The sequence below is a fragment of the Poecilia reticulata genome, linkage group LG16, assembly GCF_000633615.1.
Source record: "Poecilia reticulata strain Guanapo linkage group LG16, Guppy_female_1.0+MT, whole genome shotgun sequence".
NCBI lineage: Eukaryota > Metazoa > Chordata > Actinopteri > Cyprinodontiformes > Poeciliidae > Poecilia > Poecilia reticulata.
Genome location: NC_024346.1, coordinates 12,945,853 through 12,960,617, shown reverse-complemented (window position 1 = coordinate 12,960,617; position 14,765 = coordinate 12,945,853). Strand labels below are relative to the sequence as shown.

The 14,765-nt window shown below is 39.4% G+C and overlaps 2 protein-coding genes across 2 annotated transcripts in view; one reads left to right on the top strand and one right to left on the bottom strand.

Annotated features, from left to right (window-relative positions):
* Window positions 1-712: 712 nt before the first annotated feature.
* Window positions 713-5,007, bottom strand: tubb5 (tubulin, beta 5). The gene is made up of 5 exons (XM_008431347.2): window positions 4,850-5,007; window positions 2,423-2,531; window positions 2,152-2,262; window positions 1,818-2,062; window positions 713-1,704 (listed from the first exon to the last, which is right to left on the bottom strand). Exons 1-5 carry the CDS (start codon window positions 4,904-4,906, stop codon window positions 892-894), a joined length of 1,335 nt encoding a protein of 444 aa, XP_008429569.1. The 5' UTR covers window positions 4,907-5,007; the 3' UTR covers window positions 713-891.
* A 3,700-nt stretch (window positions 5,008-8,707) lies between these two features.
* flot1b (flotillin 1b) overlaps window positions 8,708-14,765 on the top strand; it is a 12,514-nt gene continuing 6,456 nt past the window's right edge. Inside the window, exons 1-7 of the mRNA XM_008431351.2 lie at window positions 8,708-8,813; window positions 11,161-11,211; window positions 11,522-11,597; window positions 11,727-11,817; window positions 13,026-13,169; window positions 13,280-13,399; window positions 14,634-14,729. Of these exons, the coding sequence (XP_008429573.1) occupies window positions 11,169-11,211; window positions 11,522-11,597; window positions 11,727-11,817; window positions 13,026-13,169; window positions 13,280-13,399; window positions 14,634-14,729 (570 nt within the window). The 5' untranslated portion in view covers window positions 8,708-8,813; window positions 11,161-11,168. The remainder of the gene's footprint in view (window positions 8,814-11,160; window positions 11,212-11,521; window positions 11,598-11,726; window positions 11,818-13,025; window positions 13,170-13,279; window positions 13,400-14,633; window positions 14,730-14,765) is intronic.

Here is a 14,765-nt window from a genome sequence, read left to right as displayed (position 1 = left end):
ACAGAATGACCGTCGAGTTCTTGGTCACCTCGCCGACTAAGATCCTGATTGCTCCGATTAGACGATCGGAGAGCTCTAGGAAGAGTCCCTGTGGTGCCAGACTTCCTCTTCATTCAAATTATGGAGGCCAATGGTCTCATTCTTGAAAGTAGCATAAATTTTTCAATCCTGTCTTGAAGGACAAAATTCACAGACAATTCTATTTGACCTCCGACCTGCAGTGTGAACTATAAGATCTTGTAAAGACAGGCGTGCCTTTCCAAATCAAGTTCAATCTATTTAAGATATAGAAACATCTCAGATGATTGATCAGTGGAAACGGCTCAATTTGAGCGTCATAAGAGTGAATAGTTAAATGTGTTTTTTTGGTTTTCTATTTTTAATAAATTTTCCACATTCTCGTAATGGGGTAATTGTGTGTAGAATTTAGAGGAAAGAGATTAATCCAATTTGGAATAAGTCTGTAGCAAAATGCGATAAAGTGAAGAACTGTGGATATTCTTTGGATGCACTGTCTTGCACTGCATTTGTGAAGTGTGGCATGGAGAGGATCAGCCTGTGGGTCTGAAATTAATCTTGCTCATATATTGGCTATATTCATGTATAATCATCAGGTGATGTTGATTTTTGTCTAGTACATTTTCTAGTCTAGCAATCTCCATGTCATTTAATACCTGTTACCAGGAGAAGACCACAATAATCAGACAACAACTTAGTTTAGTTTGTCAACTTTATTGGTACTGAATGACAGGGGATTTCTACTGCAACCTAAAGTTTGAACACAGTTAAGTTTTCCTAGTAATGCTATTGAGTCTATGTGGGGGTGTTGGTTACTTGTAGTTTGTTCCTTTCATAGTTTCATTTTGGCAATGACTTCTTGACTTCACATCTTCAGGCATCCTCTTCGGCCTCCTCCTCAAACTCGCCCTCCTCCTCAGCAGTGGCATCCTGGTACTGCTGGTACTCTGACACCAAGTCGTTCATGTTGCTCTCCGCCTCGGTGAACTCCATCTCATCCATACCTTCACCTGTGTACCAATGGAGGAAGGCCTTGCGCCGGAACATGGCTGTAAACTGCTCAGAGATGCGCTTGAATAGCTCCTGGATGGCTGTGCTGTTGCCAATGAAGGTGACGGCCATCTTAAGACCACGGGGTGGGATGTCACAGACGGCGGTCTTCACATTGTTGGGGATCCACTCGACGAAGTAGCTGCTGTTCTTGTTTTGCACATTTAGCATCTGCTCGTCCACTTCCTTCATGGACATACGACCGCGGAACACGGCGGCCACTGTCAGGTAGCGGCCGTGGCGTGGGTCGCAAGCAGCCATCATGTTCTTGGCGTCGAACACCTGCTGGGTGAGCTCTGGAACTGTCAGGGCACGGTACTGCTGGCTGCCCCTGCTGGTGAGGGGAGCAAAACCAGGCATGAAGAAGTGCAGACGAGGGAAAGGCACCATGTTGACGGCCAGTTTGCGGAGATCGGCATTGAGCTGGCCGGGGAATCGCAGGCAGGTGGTGACGCCGCTCATGGTGGCGGACACCAGGTGGTTAAGGTCACCGTAGGTGGGTGTGGTCAGTTTCAGGGTGCGAAAGCAGATGTCGTACAGGGCCTCGTTGTCAATGCAGTAAGTTTCGTCTGTGTTCTCTACCAGCTGGTGGACTGACAGGGTAGCATTGTACGGCTCAACCACTGTGTCTGAAACCTGCAGATAAACAACATTTATTCAGTCTTATGATCTCAAAATAGGGAACCTACGGCTAATCAAACTAAATTTAAATCCCAAACAGATCATGTGCCATCACAAGGACCAGTTACCTTGGGGGAAGGCACCACACTGAAGGTGTTCATGATCCGATCGGGGTACTCCTCACGGATCTTGCTGATCAGCAGGGTTCCCATTCCAGATCCTGTTCCCCCACCAAGAGAGTGGGTAAGCTGGAAGCCCTGCAGGCAGTCGCAGCTCTCTGACTCTTTGCGGACCACATCCAGAACAGAGTCCACCAACTCGGCTCCTTCTGTGTAGTGACCTTTGGCCCAGTTGTTTCCAGCACCGCTTTGGCCTATGGAGAAGATAGAAATGGAGGTGTTTTTTTCTTGATGCTTTAGTATTTATTCATAAAATAGTAAGATTTATTAAGTTTCTACTCACCAAATACAAAATTGTCAGGTCTGAAGATCTGTCCAAAGGGCCCAGACCTCACAGAGTCCATAGTTCCAGGCTCCAGATCCACGAGAATGGCTCTCGGCACATATTTACCTCCTTCACAAGAAAGAGAAGAAGACAATTGAAGATGAATAGCAAGAGAAACAAACCAGCTCAATTAAAAAAAGAGAATAAAAGTTGTTATAAACTTCTGGCATTACCAGAGAGAATGATCTATAAAATGTGTAATTAAATAGTATTTAAGAGGGAAGCTAACCTGTGGCCTCATTGTAGTAGACGCTGATCCTATCCAGCTGCAGGTCACTGTCTCCATGATAAGTGCCTGTGGGATCAATGCCGTGCTCGTCACTGATCACTTCCCAGAACTGCAGACACAAAATGGAAGTGATCACATGACTGTTACTTTCAATAAAAAAAACCACTTCATATATCCATGTGGTTTATGAAACTGGGGCATTTAAATGGCTAAAACAGCAGTGGGATTGCATTTTTTTTTTTTTTGCAGGCTGATGGTTAGGCCAAAATATCCCCCCCTTATAAGCGTGTCATATCAAAAGCATTTCCTGCAACGCAGCTGTTAATATTTCTGCAGCCGCCAGCTGATGACACTGCAGAACGCAGCTCTTTCACATGTAAAATATGATGGAGGGACAGCACAAAGGAGCTACAGATCACTCTGCACGCTGTACTGCGAATAAACTTCATTTGCACCCAGTCGCTCAACACGGGAGGACAGTGACCGTCTGTATTCAAGTCTTGTTTGCCCTTTTTAAAAAGGCCGCATTCAAGATCTTTAAAAACAAACCCACACAAAAATCAAGTGTGATTATGCAGGCGATTATCGGCTTTGACCGTATTTTCAAACATTTTTTCACTTTTAATTTATTTATGTTTTATTATTTTAAAATGTATTTATCAAAATTATGATTTCTTTTGTATGGATCAGCTGTATTGTGGGCAAGCAGTCACTTTGGGAGAATGCAAATCATGACATTTGAATCGATGCATGGCAATCAGTAATGCCTTCAGGAGCAAAACGAGGCCCAATAAGGTCGAGAAGAACAAAAGACCTGCACAAAACAAAACAGAGATGAGAGAACTGACGCAAGGCTGACGGTGGCACAATAGATGGCTATCAGCAAAGATGAAGAATCACAGTGAAAGAATGAGGACAATAAGCAGGAAAAAAATGCCACACCCTGACCCAGATCCCTGCAATGTATGCATTCAGCATTTCTGTCAATCACATAAGCTGGACATCTGAGTCAATGGATCCCAAGGGAGTGGAAACAAATAGAGATCCTATCTGAAAGGGCAGCAGTCGTCGTTTTATCAGCTTAGTCAAACAACGAGCAAAAATAGTGAATTCAGGTGAATAAACATTCACTTGATTACCTGCCCAACCTTATTTACAGCAACAAGTATAAGAAAAAGATGAATACTGATTTCAAGCCGTGTGCATTATAGTCATAAGCAATCTACAGAGACAATGCAAGCAGATGCAGATTAAAGCAATTGCCTCTGCATCCACTGTGCATCAGCTGTTTCCTCCAGTCTTCCTCCACCCTTCTCTTAATTTGGTTATGGAAGGAAAGACATCGATTACAAAGGAGGGTCTGGCTCTCCAGGACATAAGCACCTCTGCCAGTGCTGCATCATGACTATAATGATGCATCCTTTAAAATCCAGTCTATTGCTGTAGTGCAATCTTGAAAATTAGAAGTAAATATATGAAAGGATCAGCTATAACATAAAGAAACGATAAGACAGCCATAATAACAGGCCAGTAAGCTCTTTTGTTGCAGAATACAATTGCTAGTGAAAGACTGAGTGGATGATGAATTGATTTATTGGTTCCCATTCAGACTGTGGTGACATCCCACCACTTGTGGAGAGATAATTAGGTCAAATCCATCAAAATATGTGTGTAGATCATCAACAACTACTGCACAGGTTCATTGTGATAGAGGCTTTTAGACAATATCAGTAAAAATTAGAAATTCCCTTTTACCTCAGCCAATTATTCATGCCACACCCTTCCACTAGATCCATTTCTAGACTGCTTGAACTGCAGTTCAAGCAGTCTAGAGGCTGTGTAGAGGCAGTCTGCCTCTACACAGCCTGGGGAATTTAAAAAAAAAAATCCAATCAATAAGAGCTATTGATCCAAATAGGGAGGAAGAGGAGAAGTACTAGGCCTCTCCTCCAGACTCCCACTCATTGTCTGAAATACCGGTCATATCTGCCTGTGGGAGACAAAGGAAAGGCAGACTGGTCTGACTGAGGGGGGCTGTGACAACTAGAGAACAGACTTGTGTAACCTCTTTCTTCTCCTCTTCAACAATGTCTGATAAGCTAAATCTAAAGTGTTGGGAAGGCGGACACGCCCGGTGTTGTGTGTGTGTATGTGGGGGGGGAACCCCGTCGAGACATCGAGACCCCCGGTATACCGTTATATCAATGCACACACCCTCCCACCAGTTACCGCAGTGCACAAGATTCAACTGGAAAACCACAAAGAAAAGATCTGCTGGTGTAACTTAATGAGTGATAATATATGCACTGAAAATAAATGGTTATATTCACAATTCACAAAAAAAAAAGGTATTTGCATGAGCTAAAACTGAATATATTAAATAAGAGGAGGGTTGGTTTTAGTAGGAGAAATGCTGTGTTCTCTTACCTTGGCGCCTATCTGGTTGCCGCACTGGCCGGCCTGGATGTGCACAATTTCCCTCATTGTGGAAGTGAAAGTTTTCTAAGATAAAGAGCGAGGAGAGGTTGCGGTTACAGCACGAGGAGCCGACTGGTGCCTCAAGAGCTCGCGCTGGACAATGGATTTATAAGGCTGGAGCGTTTCCAGCGGAGGTGGGGGTCGCGGATACACCCACATGCAGCGGCTCCACAGCGCCGATTGGCTGCGAAGGACAGACTGGGGGAGGAGAGGGGGATCTGGGCAGGGAGGAGCGACGTTGTTGCAGATCAGGGAGTGGAAATGAGAAAAGGAGATTGACCAAAATTTTGCCAGCTGGTGTCCAGAAATATTTATTACAGCTGTTTTCTGGGTCAGCCATGACAAATCATCTCGTATCGCCTTCGTTATAGGAAACAGATGGCGGGCATTTCCGTGTCCAACTGGGGGGAAATGGGGACAATTTCACTCAAGTTCTCTTCAGTATGTCTTCAGGGGGGGGAAAAATCTCACTACCAGATCAATTTTACTGATTTTGGAAGTCGTTTTTTAATGCCCTCAGTGTCTCCAGATGGAGCACACATTATGTGCATTTTCTTCCCTTGCCTCATCCAGTTTGCTTCTGTATGCAGGGAGAATGCCAGAAAATAGTCAACCCTCTATTTAAAAAACCTGGATGTAAATGGATGAGATCATTTTAAAAAGAAACCATCAGGCAGCTGTAGAGCTGTGAACAATGCAGCTACATGCAGGACGCCAATGGGAGAAAAATAAATGGATTTAAAGACGGGCAATAATATACACTATTCAGCTAGACACATTCATCGTCAGCGGTAGTTTTTATAAGAGCAATGTGGATCACTGTCTAGGGTGGCAACGCCTTGGAAGGTGCGGATAGCATGACTTGACAAAAAAAAAAAAAGCTCTTGGGTCTAAAGCCAAGCAAATTTTTCATTTCTTATGTGCTTGTCCAGCCAAAAATATATACATACACCCCATCAAATATTTGAATAAATATCATAATTTGCAGATGTACCTTACCTTCTTTTGTTTAATTGATTGCAATTAGCAAGCTTCTCGTATAATTGTGGCTGCTCTTCTTTGTAGAAGCGGCACAGCTCACTTAAACTGATATTTATTTTTCTGCCACAGTCCATAGCTGTAAGCATAATCTACATATTCTCAGCATGAGTGAGTCACGTCAGAACAGTTAATTGTGTCAAAGTTTCATTCATTTAGTCCAACCTGCTGAAAAGAAATTGGTCTTGATGTTTAACAATTCGGAAAACACCAATATTTCTCATTAAAGTTCTTTAATGGGTCATTGTTACACCTTAGTAACAAACAGGTCATTAAAAACCCAAAATAAATATGAGATTCATGACAATAACTTAAGGGATTCTTTAATGCTGGAGGTGCTTTGTTTATTTACAACAATATTATCCAAATGTAAAAATCATAATGTTTTGTGCATTCTTACTTTATTATGTTTAAATTTGAAGAGAAAATCATCATATAAGGGAATGGGTGAAGCTTTGGGAAAGCAGTAGACTGCTTTGTCAGCAAGCAGCTTATGCCTCAGGCCATCAGAGAGCAAAGTCAGTAAATGTCAACATGTTTCAAACCACATAAAACTGCTTTAGAGAACTGAGATTATGTCACTTAGAGGCTGATAGTTCAGACAGAGATCAACATTGTTTCTACAGCTTACGGGTCATATAAATGAAAACCTGCTCATCATGTTCCTCAGTGATGTTCTGCTGGGAAAAAATGTGGCGGCACAAATAAAATTCAACCACCTCCAAGAAGGAAACACAAAGTCTGAGATTTTGACCCAGCCTGTAAGGTAATCTGAAACTGTTTTTTAAACCTGACAGCGACTTCTCTGTTCTCCAAAGGCCTCCACAGTCATTAGACCACAATTCACTAGAGCACATTTGGTCTGTGGGAGAAGCTTGTGACAAATCCACAGCTGATCTGATATAGAGAGCAAAATTTCATAAAAAATGTTTGAGTCACCTTGTTAAATACATGACATCAACGATGAAGTCAGTCCTAAAGTCAAATGGGGCTCCATCATGTTTCCACTAGGGTGTGCCTAATAAAGTGGCCAGTTATGGTGTGGCAGCAGGGTGTCCCAAGTGTGGCCCAGGAGTCATTTGTGGCCCTTGAAATACATTTGTTAGGCCCCTTTGAGCAACTCAAGAATGGTCCAAATGTGGCCCAGCAGAATATGCAGCGGATGCAGATGTACTCTTATTAAAAATGTTTTGGAAAAATTGTACATACAAAATTAAATCAGATTAAAATGGAATATGTTTGGTACACTACAAAGTATTTAATTAGCTATGTTTGTTCCTTTAATTTTAGTGTAACTGTGAACAGAACCACCAACATCCAGCAACTTATACTCCAAAACAGTGACATTCAGTCAATGTTGCTAAATATACCTGTAATGAAGAACAAAGAGTGACCTAAATCCTATTCTTAGATAGTTTTGTTCTCAGCCAATAAAACAGAAAGTGTTCGACTTCCCGAGATTAGAAAAAAATATGCATTTCCATTAATAAGGTGATGTGCAAGAGTGTTTTTATTTTTTTTTTAAATCACACTGCTTTGTTTGCTTATTTAAAATGCAAAAATAATTATCAAAAAAATCCCAATAAGATTACTATTTTTTAAATTTATAAAATAGAGACATCATTTTGTGGTTTAACTTATTCCCACAGGACAGGACAGGTCCAAACTGTACCAAACTATTAAGTCTGCAGGGCGTATCATTAGGGCCGACCGTCGTTCCATCCAGGACTTGTACTGGTCAGGTCAGGAAAAGGCCAGCTAACATCTATCCCAACCCCACACATCCTGGACACAAATTCTTTAGACTTTTATCTTGAGGTCGGTGCAAAGAGCTATTTACAAAACCCAGACGTCACAGAGACAGTTTTCTTCCCCCAGGCTGAACAACTGATGAACACAATGAACTCCAGAGTAGCCTGCTAACTCTGTGACCCTTAATAAGACGTAGTTTGGCCGTATACTTGACGTATACTTATAGTAAATTATATTTTACATACTTAAGAACAGCATAGTGAAACACACTTGGCTTGTACTGTAAAGTATATAGAAAAGTCCAAGAGTAAAGACATATCAAGATTTACAGTTATACATTAAATATGCTACAATAAACAAAAACATGAACCACACTTATATGCCTACATTAGACTATGTGTTGCATATCTTAATCTATACGTTTGTAAACTTAAAATTACCTTATGAAAGTATAATTAATACAAACTTTTGTAAACTTAAAAAGGTTGTATTTTATTATATTAGTGTATTTTCTAATACACCCCAGGTACATGGTCTGTAATACTTTCTGTGCTTTTGTCTATGTTCTAGTATATGTAATACATTAACCTATACTTTTTGCTCAGAGGAAACAAAATACAGATATTGCACTACCACAAAATGAACACATGGCTGTATATTTTCACTTTATTCTTAACTTTACTCCCTCTAATGTTTATCTAATTATGCGTAATGTCTGTATTATGTGAGCAATTGGAAGTGGAGTGAAATTCTTTGTTTGGTCACGCTTTATTTCTAAATTGAGAAAACATCTTTGGTGCAAAAACATAGAAAAAAATGAGGAACAGAACACAGAATGTGAAATAAATACAGTGGTACGAAAATACACTTTATGATAACTTAAAATTATTCAATGACCCACAATATTCACTTAACCAAAGCTGAAAAAACCTTTTAAAAACCTTGCTTTTGCACAGATCCAGACCAGCTTCGCCACAAGATGGCGCCAGTCAAACGGGGCGTGGTGAACGGATACTTCCTTTTTCACAACGACATTCTTCTCTGATTCCAACTTGACGATCACCGAGCTACGGTACAATCTGTCCGCAGCAGCACGAAACTAATTTAATTGCATCCTGAAAAGGTTTGTTGTCTTTTATAAACCAAATAGGAACGGTTTAAACAGAAGCAGTCGATTCCGGTGTTTATTTCGCTGAAGAGTAGCTGTGTTAATCCTTTACCGTTTTCCTTTACTGTCAGTGTGTAGTAAGGAAATTACGTCCTTTCCCTTGTGTGCTAAAGGCGAGCTCATGTTAGCTGTGGATGTTAGCTTTCTTAGCGTTTCTTAACGTTTTTGTTTTTTTTTTTTTTTGTTTTTTTAACACGGGGATAGCTTTTTTGTTTGGACTCGACACAGTTTTGTTTGGGGAGATGTAAGGAAGATTTCAGTGTGTTTGTCGGGAAGAGGGAGGAGCCGTGAGACTGAAAACACACAGACAGGTCATCTGACTGGCGTTGACATGTGTAAGCTGTAGTTCCCGAGAAGTGTGCTCGTGTATGAGCAACAGTACTTATTTTTACTCAAGTAGTCAAAGAATTTTACTCGAGTAAAAACAAATCCTTTGAATACTTACAGTAGTGAGTATTTAAATATATGCTACCGCCTTGTGAAATACTTCCAGTATTAGAATAACAAAGCTTGTGAACAAACAGGAGGTCTCACATGTATCTGTGTTTCACGCATCTTTGGTTAAAATTTGAATATTTGACTCTGGCAAGAGAAGCAATACTTCATAATAACTTTAATCAAGTTACAGTAAAAACTACAGCAGGGATGTCAAAAAAATATTTTTTGTCATATGGGCCAAAATCGTTGAGTTAAAAGTGCTCGAAGGCCAATAAAATAAAAAGAATAAAAAAAAATTAAAATCAAGCAAATGAAGTAGTTATTTTTTGTAGTTATAGATCTAAAAATTGAAACAGAATTTTGCATGTTTGATGTATTAAAATAAATACATGTAGTTGTGTCGCTTTCTGTCAAAATGCGTGCTATATTTACCCAAGTTTAATACATTCGATTAATGTTGATTTGGATGCAGCAGTGTCACCTTTTTAGTAGCATATTTATTATGAAAGCTTAGTTATAAAAAGTGAGTATTTTGGGTGGCTTGCTAAAAATTTTTTGGGTTATCATTTTTACCTTTATCACAAATAAAAAGTCTCCATCTGCATCAAGCTTCTGCACAAAATTAGTTCAAGACCCACAAATGACCCCTGGGCCACACTTTGGACACCACTGAACCACAATATTGCAAAGCTAGTCTTAAAAGTACATTTTCCCAAAAAAGTTTGGGACTCGTGCTATCTTTTACATCCTATATACAGGAAGATAAATGTGTCTTAGCTATTTGTCAGTTTTAATCATTTGTTCACATTTTCCAATCAATACCCTGCTGAAACGCCCAATGTTGACCAGTTTATAGGTTTCTAACTGAGGTTTTCATTTAATATTAAAAATGCCCTGGTATTTTAAAGAGCGCTACTAAGATTCCCATGTTGTGTGAAAGAGAAGCAGGCCCACAGCATCACAGATCCTCCACTATACACTAAACTCTGCACATTAAATGGTTTTATGTGTGATAATCTGCCAGTCACAAAGTAACTGATACCCCACTGTGTTTCCCTGTGGATAATTTTCCATGAGTGGGCTTTTTCCTGTAAATCTTTTGCAATTTCTGGTTATTTTTAGATTCCTGGATTAGAATCATTAGTGAAACAATTTAGCTGCTAATTTAATTTAAGTCACTTTTCAGAGAGCGGTGCCGTTAAGAGATTAGTCATGAAAATGTTTCTAACAAGCAACCTGAATCTTTTTATGGCAATCAGTCATTCTAAATTGAGTTTATATATCAACATTAATATATTATTGTACATAATCTGTTATCTATTACACGTCATAAAGAAGCTTGTAACAATAATAAGTTAATCACATGACAAATATAAAACAGCTTGATAATTTCCGTTCTCATGATTAATATTTTTTAAAGGCCAATTTTGTCTAGAGATTTAATAATCCATTTAATTTATGGTTTAGGTTGTGGATGATACTCATTTCAGTTTTATTTATTGCCTTTAGTTGTCTTTTTTTGGATATTTAAAGTATCTTCCAGTTCAAAATGAGCTTTTATTGGTCTTTGAGAGGACAAACTTTCATTATTTTGCCATTATCACGATATTACTTAAAAATTGTCTCAACAATATTATCATTTATCGCAATTTATCATCCAACAAACCTTATTATGCATAGATCATCTGTCTACTTTTATGGGGTAATAAATGTAAAGGATTTTACTTTTCATTTGCATCTCTGCCACAAATACTTTTATCCAAATGTTTATTTTTATTATATTAGTACAAAATCCTGTTTGTACTGCTCACAGACTGCTGAAGGATTCATTTTTTAATCATAAATGTACATTTTATTCCTTCAGGAATCGAGATGTTTTACACATGTGGACCCAATGAAGCCATGGTGGTGTCTGGTAATGGATTCCTGCTTATTTCCTGCAATAACACAGGATGTTTAGAAAATCCTTCCAGTAGCTGGTAGAAACAGATGATACTTAATGGCCGTGTTTATAAATGTGTTCTGCTTTTACTGAAGGTTTGTGATCCAATTATTTGCTCACATTGGATTTTCAGCTTGGGGATTTTCCAGTTTTCTTTAATACACTGCGACTGACTCGCCTGTATTGTGAAATGAAGCTACAACTGATCCGTTTTCTGCTTCCCCTGGATAGTAAAGCAGCTGGTTGTTTGTCACTAATCAGATTTCTCTGTTTTCCCCACCAGGCTGCGGCCGTACTCCACCTCTGATGATTGCTGGAGGAAGAGTGTTTGTCATCCCGTGTATCCAGAAGATCCAGAGGTGAGCCGCCTTCTGCCTCTGTGGTTCAGAGTCTCTGGCAAATTAAATGGAGATAAATGAGAGCACGAAAATGATCAGAATATAGTCATCTCTTCTTCGTCACGCTTGCTTTGGGTTTTACGTCTGCAGAATCACACTCAACACTCTAACTCTGAACGTGAAGAGTGATAAAGTCTACACCCGTCATGGCGTCCCCATCTCGGTCACCGGCATCGCACAGGTGAGCGCCGACCGTTGTGTGGGAGAAATGCTTTATAATCAGAAAGTTTAACAGACTTTTTCGTTAAATCAGCTTCTGTGAACATATTTACTTTTATGTTTACTTTTTAGCACGACGTCAAACTTCATTGTATTTAACTGGGTTTTTATTTGATAAACCATAAACTGCAGTGTGTTTAAAATCTAAAGTATTTGCTCCCTTGACTCTGACACCACTTAATAAAATCACAGTTTAAGGCACCGACAGGTGAAATGACACAGATCATCTCTTTATCATGTCACCTGTCAGTTTGTTGGATTTATTAAGCAGCCAGCGAACATTTTACTCTTAAAATGAATGTATTAGAAGTAGGAACAACAGAAAATGTAAGGATTGGAGTCAGTTTGACGAGGACGTCGTTGGGATTGTTGGACGACAGCCTTGGAACAAATCCAGCTCCTGTGGGTTGTTTCCAATCTGCGGCTGCCAGATAATATCTATTAAAACTGTTCAGAAGAGGCTGATCCAGCAGACGAGCTGCTGTCACTCTGATTTTAGGATTCGTATCGATGCTTTAAATCCTTCAACACGCTGAATTTATGCAGAAATAAATTCTTGTTGTCTGTAAAAAGTCCTTGAAAATTCCAGGTATTTGAATGCACCACTTCATAAAAGGACGTAGATTTTTTTCTTCTCATCGTCAGATGTTTAATCAGATGTAATTTTTCTTGTTTTAGATTAGCTAGAATTACCAAAATAATTTTAATACAAAAGCATGCCACACTTTTCAGATATTTATGAGACCATAAATGACTTTCTCTTCCATTTTATTATTATGTTCATATCTGTGTTGATCTGTGCCATACAATAGAGCAGAAATATCCTTTATTGTCTCACAATGGGGAAATTTCTTTGCAACTGCAGCGACACAAAAGGCACAGCAGCAAATAGACTCACACAGAGATAGAATATAAAATAAAAATAGAACAAAGAATAAAAATACTACACAGTAAGGGTACAATTTCAACAAAAACACTCTGTAGTTATAAAAAAATACAATGTAGTTTATGGAAAAGTTTCAAGGGATAAAATTTAATTTGCAAGGCAAAGTGGAAAGACAAGGAACCTCTCCGACTTTTTGTTTTACCGAGTCAAATCTTACTAAATATTCTCCCTCTTTTAAACTTTTAGTTTCAGTTTTAGCTAAATCTTTTAGTTTTTGTTCCCAGGTGAAGATTCAGGGTCAGAACAAGGAGATGCTGGCCACAGCCTGCCAGATGTTCATGGGGAAGTCTGAGGCCGAGGTCGCTCAGATCGCTCTGGAGACACTGGAGGGCCACCAGAGAGCCATCATTGCTCATCTGACGGTCGAGGTCGGTCCGTCAAAACACCTTCACATGTTTTCACTTCAAATTTAACATCACACGGGTCAGAGCTATGTATGTGTTGTACAATCTGTGGTAATGTTTTGCTTTCTGTGCAGGAGATCTACCAGGATCGTAAGAAGTTCTCTGAGCAGGTGTTCAAGGTGGCCTCCTCCGACCTGGTCAACATGGGCATCGGTGTGGTCAGCTACACCCTGAAAGACGTCCACGATGATCAGGTTTGTGTTCTCTAAATAAAAGTCAAACATCTGACATCTGCTGGCGTCTAGTGAAAGCTCTCCGCCTCAGATGGCTTTTGCTGCTGAAGAACTTGAGTGAACTCCTGGCCTCGTTTAGGCCTAAGTGCTTCAGCGGTAGTCGAACCATTTCTTCATTGGTTTGACTAATGCACCACAAACTCATTTAATGCTGGGAGCTTTTAGGGAGTTGAAATCCTTCTCTGCCCAATTGCAGAAGCCATTTTAATTCACACAGCCATAAATTCCCCTTTTGTTGCACAATCAGCACAAGGTTGGATGACATTGGTGATTTTGAATCTTGTGACTCTTTATGTGTTGATGTTTGGTTCTTATCCTCCAGAAACTCCCGTTGATTGATTTTTTTATTGACTTACTTTATCCACCAAATTTTTATTTTAAATCAGCTGCTGCTGCCTTTATGGTGCCGTTTTAACAGGATTCCTTCAGAAGAAAAATAGTCTGCTGTATCTTACAGTGGGCATGGTGTGCTTTTCCACGATTTCACACTTTGTTTCATGTGTCAAACTCGAGGCCCGGGAGCCAAATCTGGCTCACCAGAACGTCTTATGTGGCCATCTAAGCTCTAGATAAAGAGATACAGTTGTGTGCCGAAATATTTTATCAATCAAATCAAAGCAGTTTCTATCTGAATTCAATCTGAAAAAGTTTAACTTTAAGAGGGACTGCAGATGCCTGTTTATTCATATTTTAACAGTTTAATGGGTAATTTTATCGAGAACATTCATGATGCTGATGTGACCTGAAATAAAAACGAGTTGGACACCACTGCTACAGAGTCTCTGCTGGATCTTAAAATCTTGCATTTTATTATGCGAGTTTTAAACTTTTAAAGGTTTATGTTATTTGACATAATTATTTGACTACAGATGTTGGCAGTTTTAGACCAATATCTATTTTTGTAGCTATTTCTTGACTTGTGGAGGTCAATAGAACATCAGATTAACTTTAGTGGTATGTTTTCTTGTCTTTCCCATTTTGGAGAGTGACCATAAAATATTATCTTGTGTCAGTTCTTAGCCAGTGAAAACAGGAAGTCACTGATTGTTATTTAAACTTTCCTAGTTCCACCTATGAAAGAACTAAATTTCAAAGTATAAATAAAAAAATGCTTCTTTTACATTTTTATTGGAACTTGTTCGGTCTGTATGACTATTTGTGTTTTCTAATCTTTTCTTTTCCGTCTACTCTGCAGGATTACCTTCACTCTCTGGGAAAAGCCCGAACAGCCCAGGTCCAGAGAGACGCGAGAATCGGAGAGGCTCAGTATAAACGCGACGCTGTTATCAGGGTAAAAAATTACAAATGTAGAAATAAATGGTGAAAA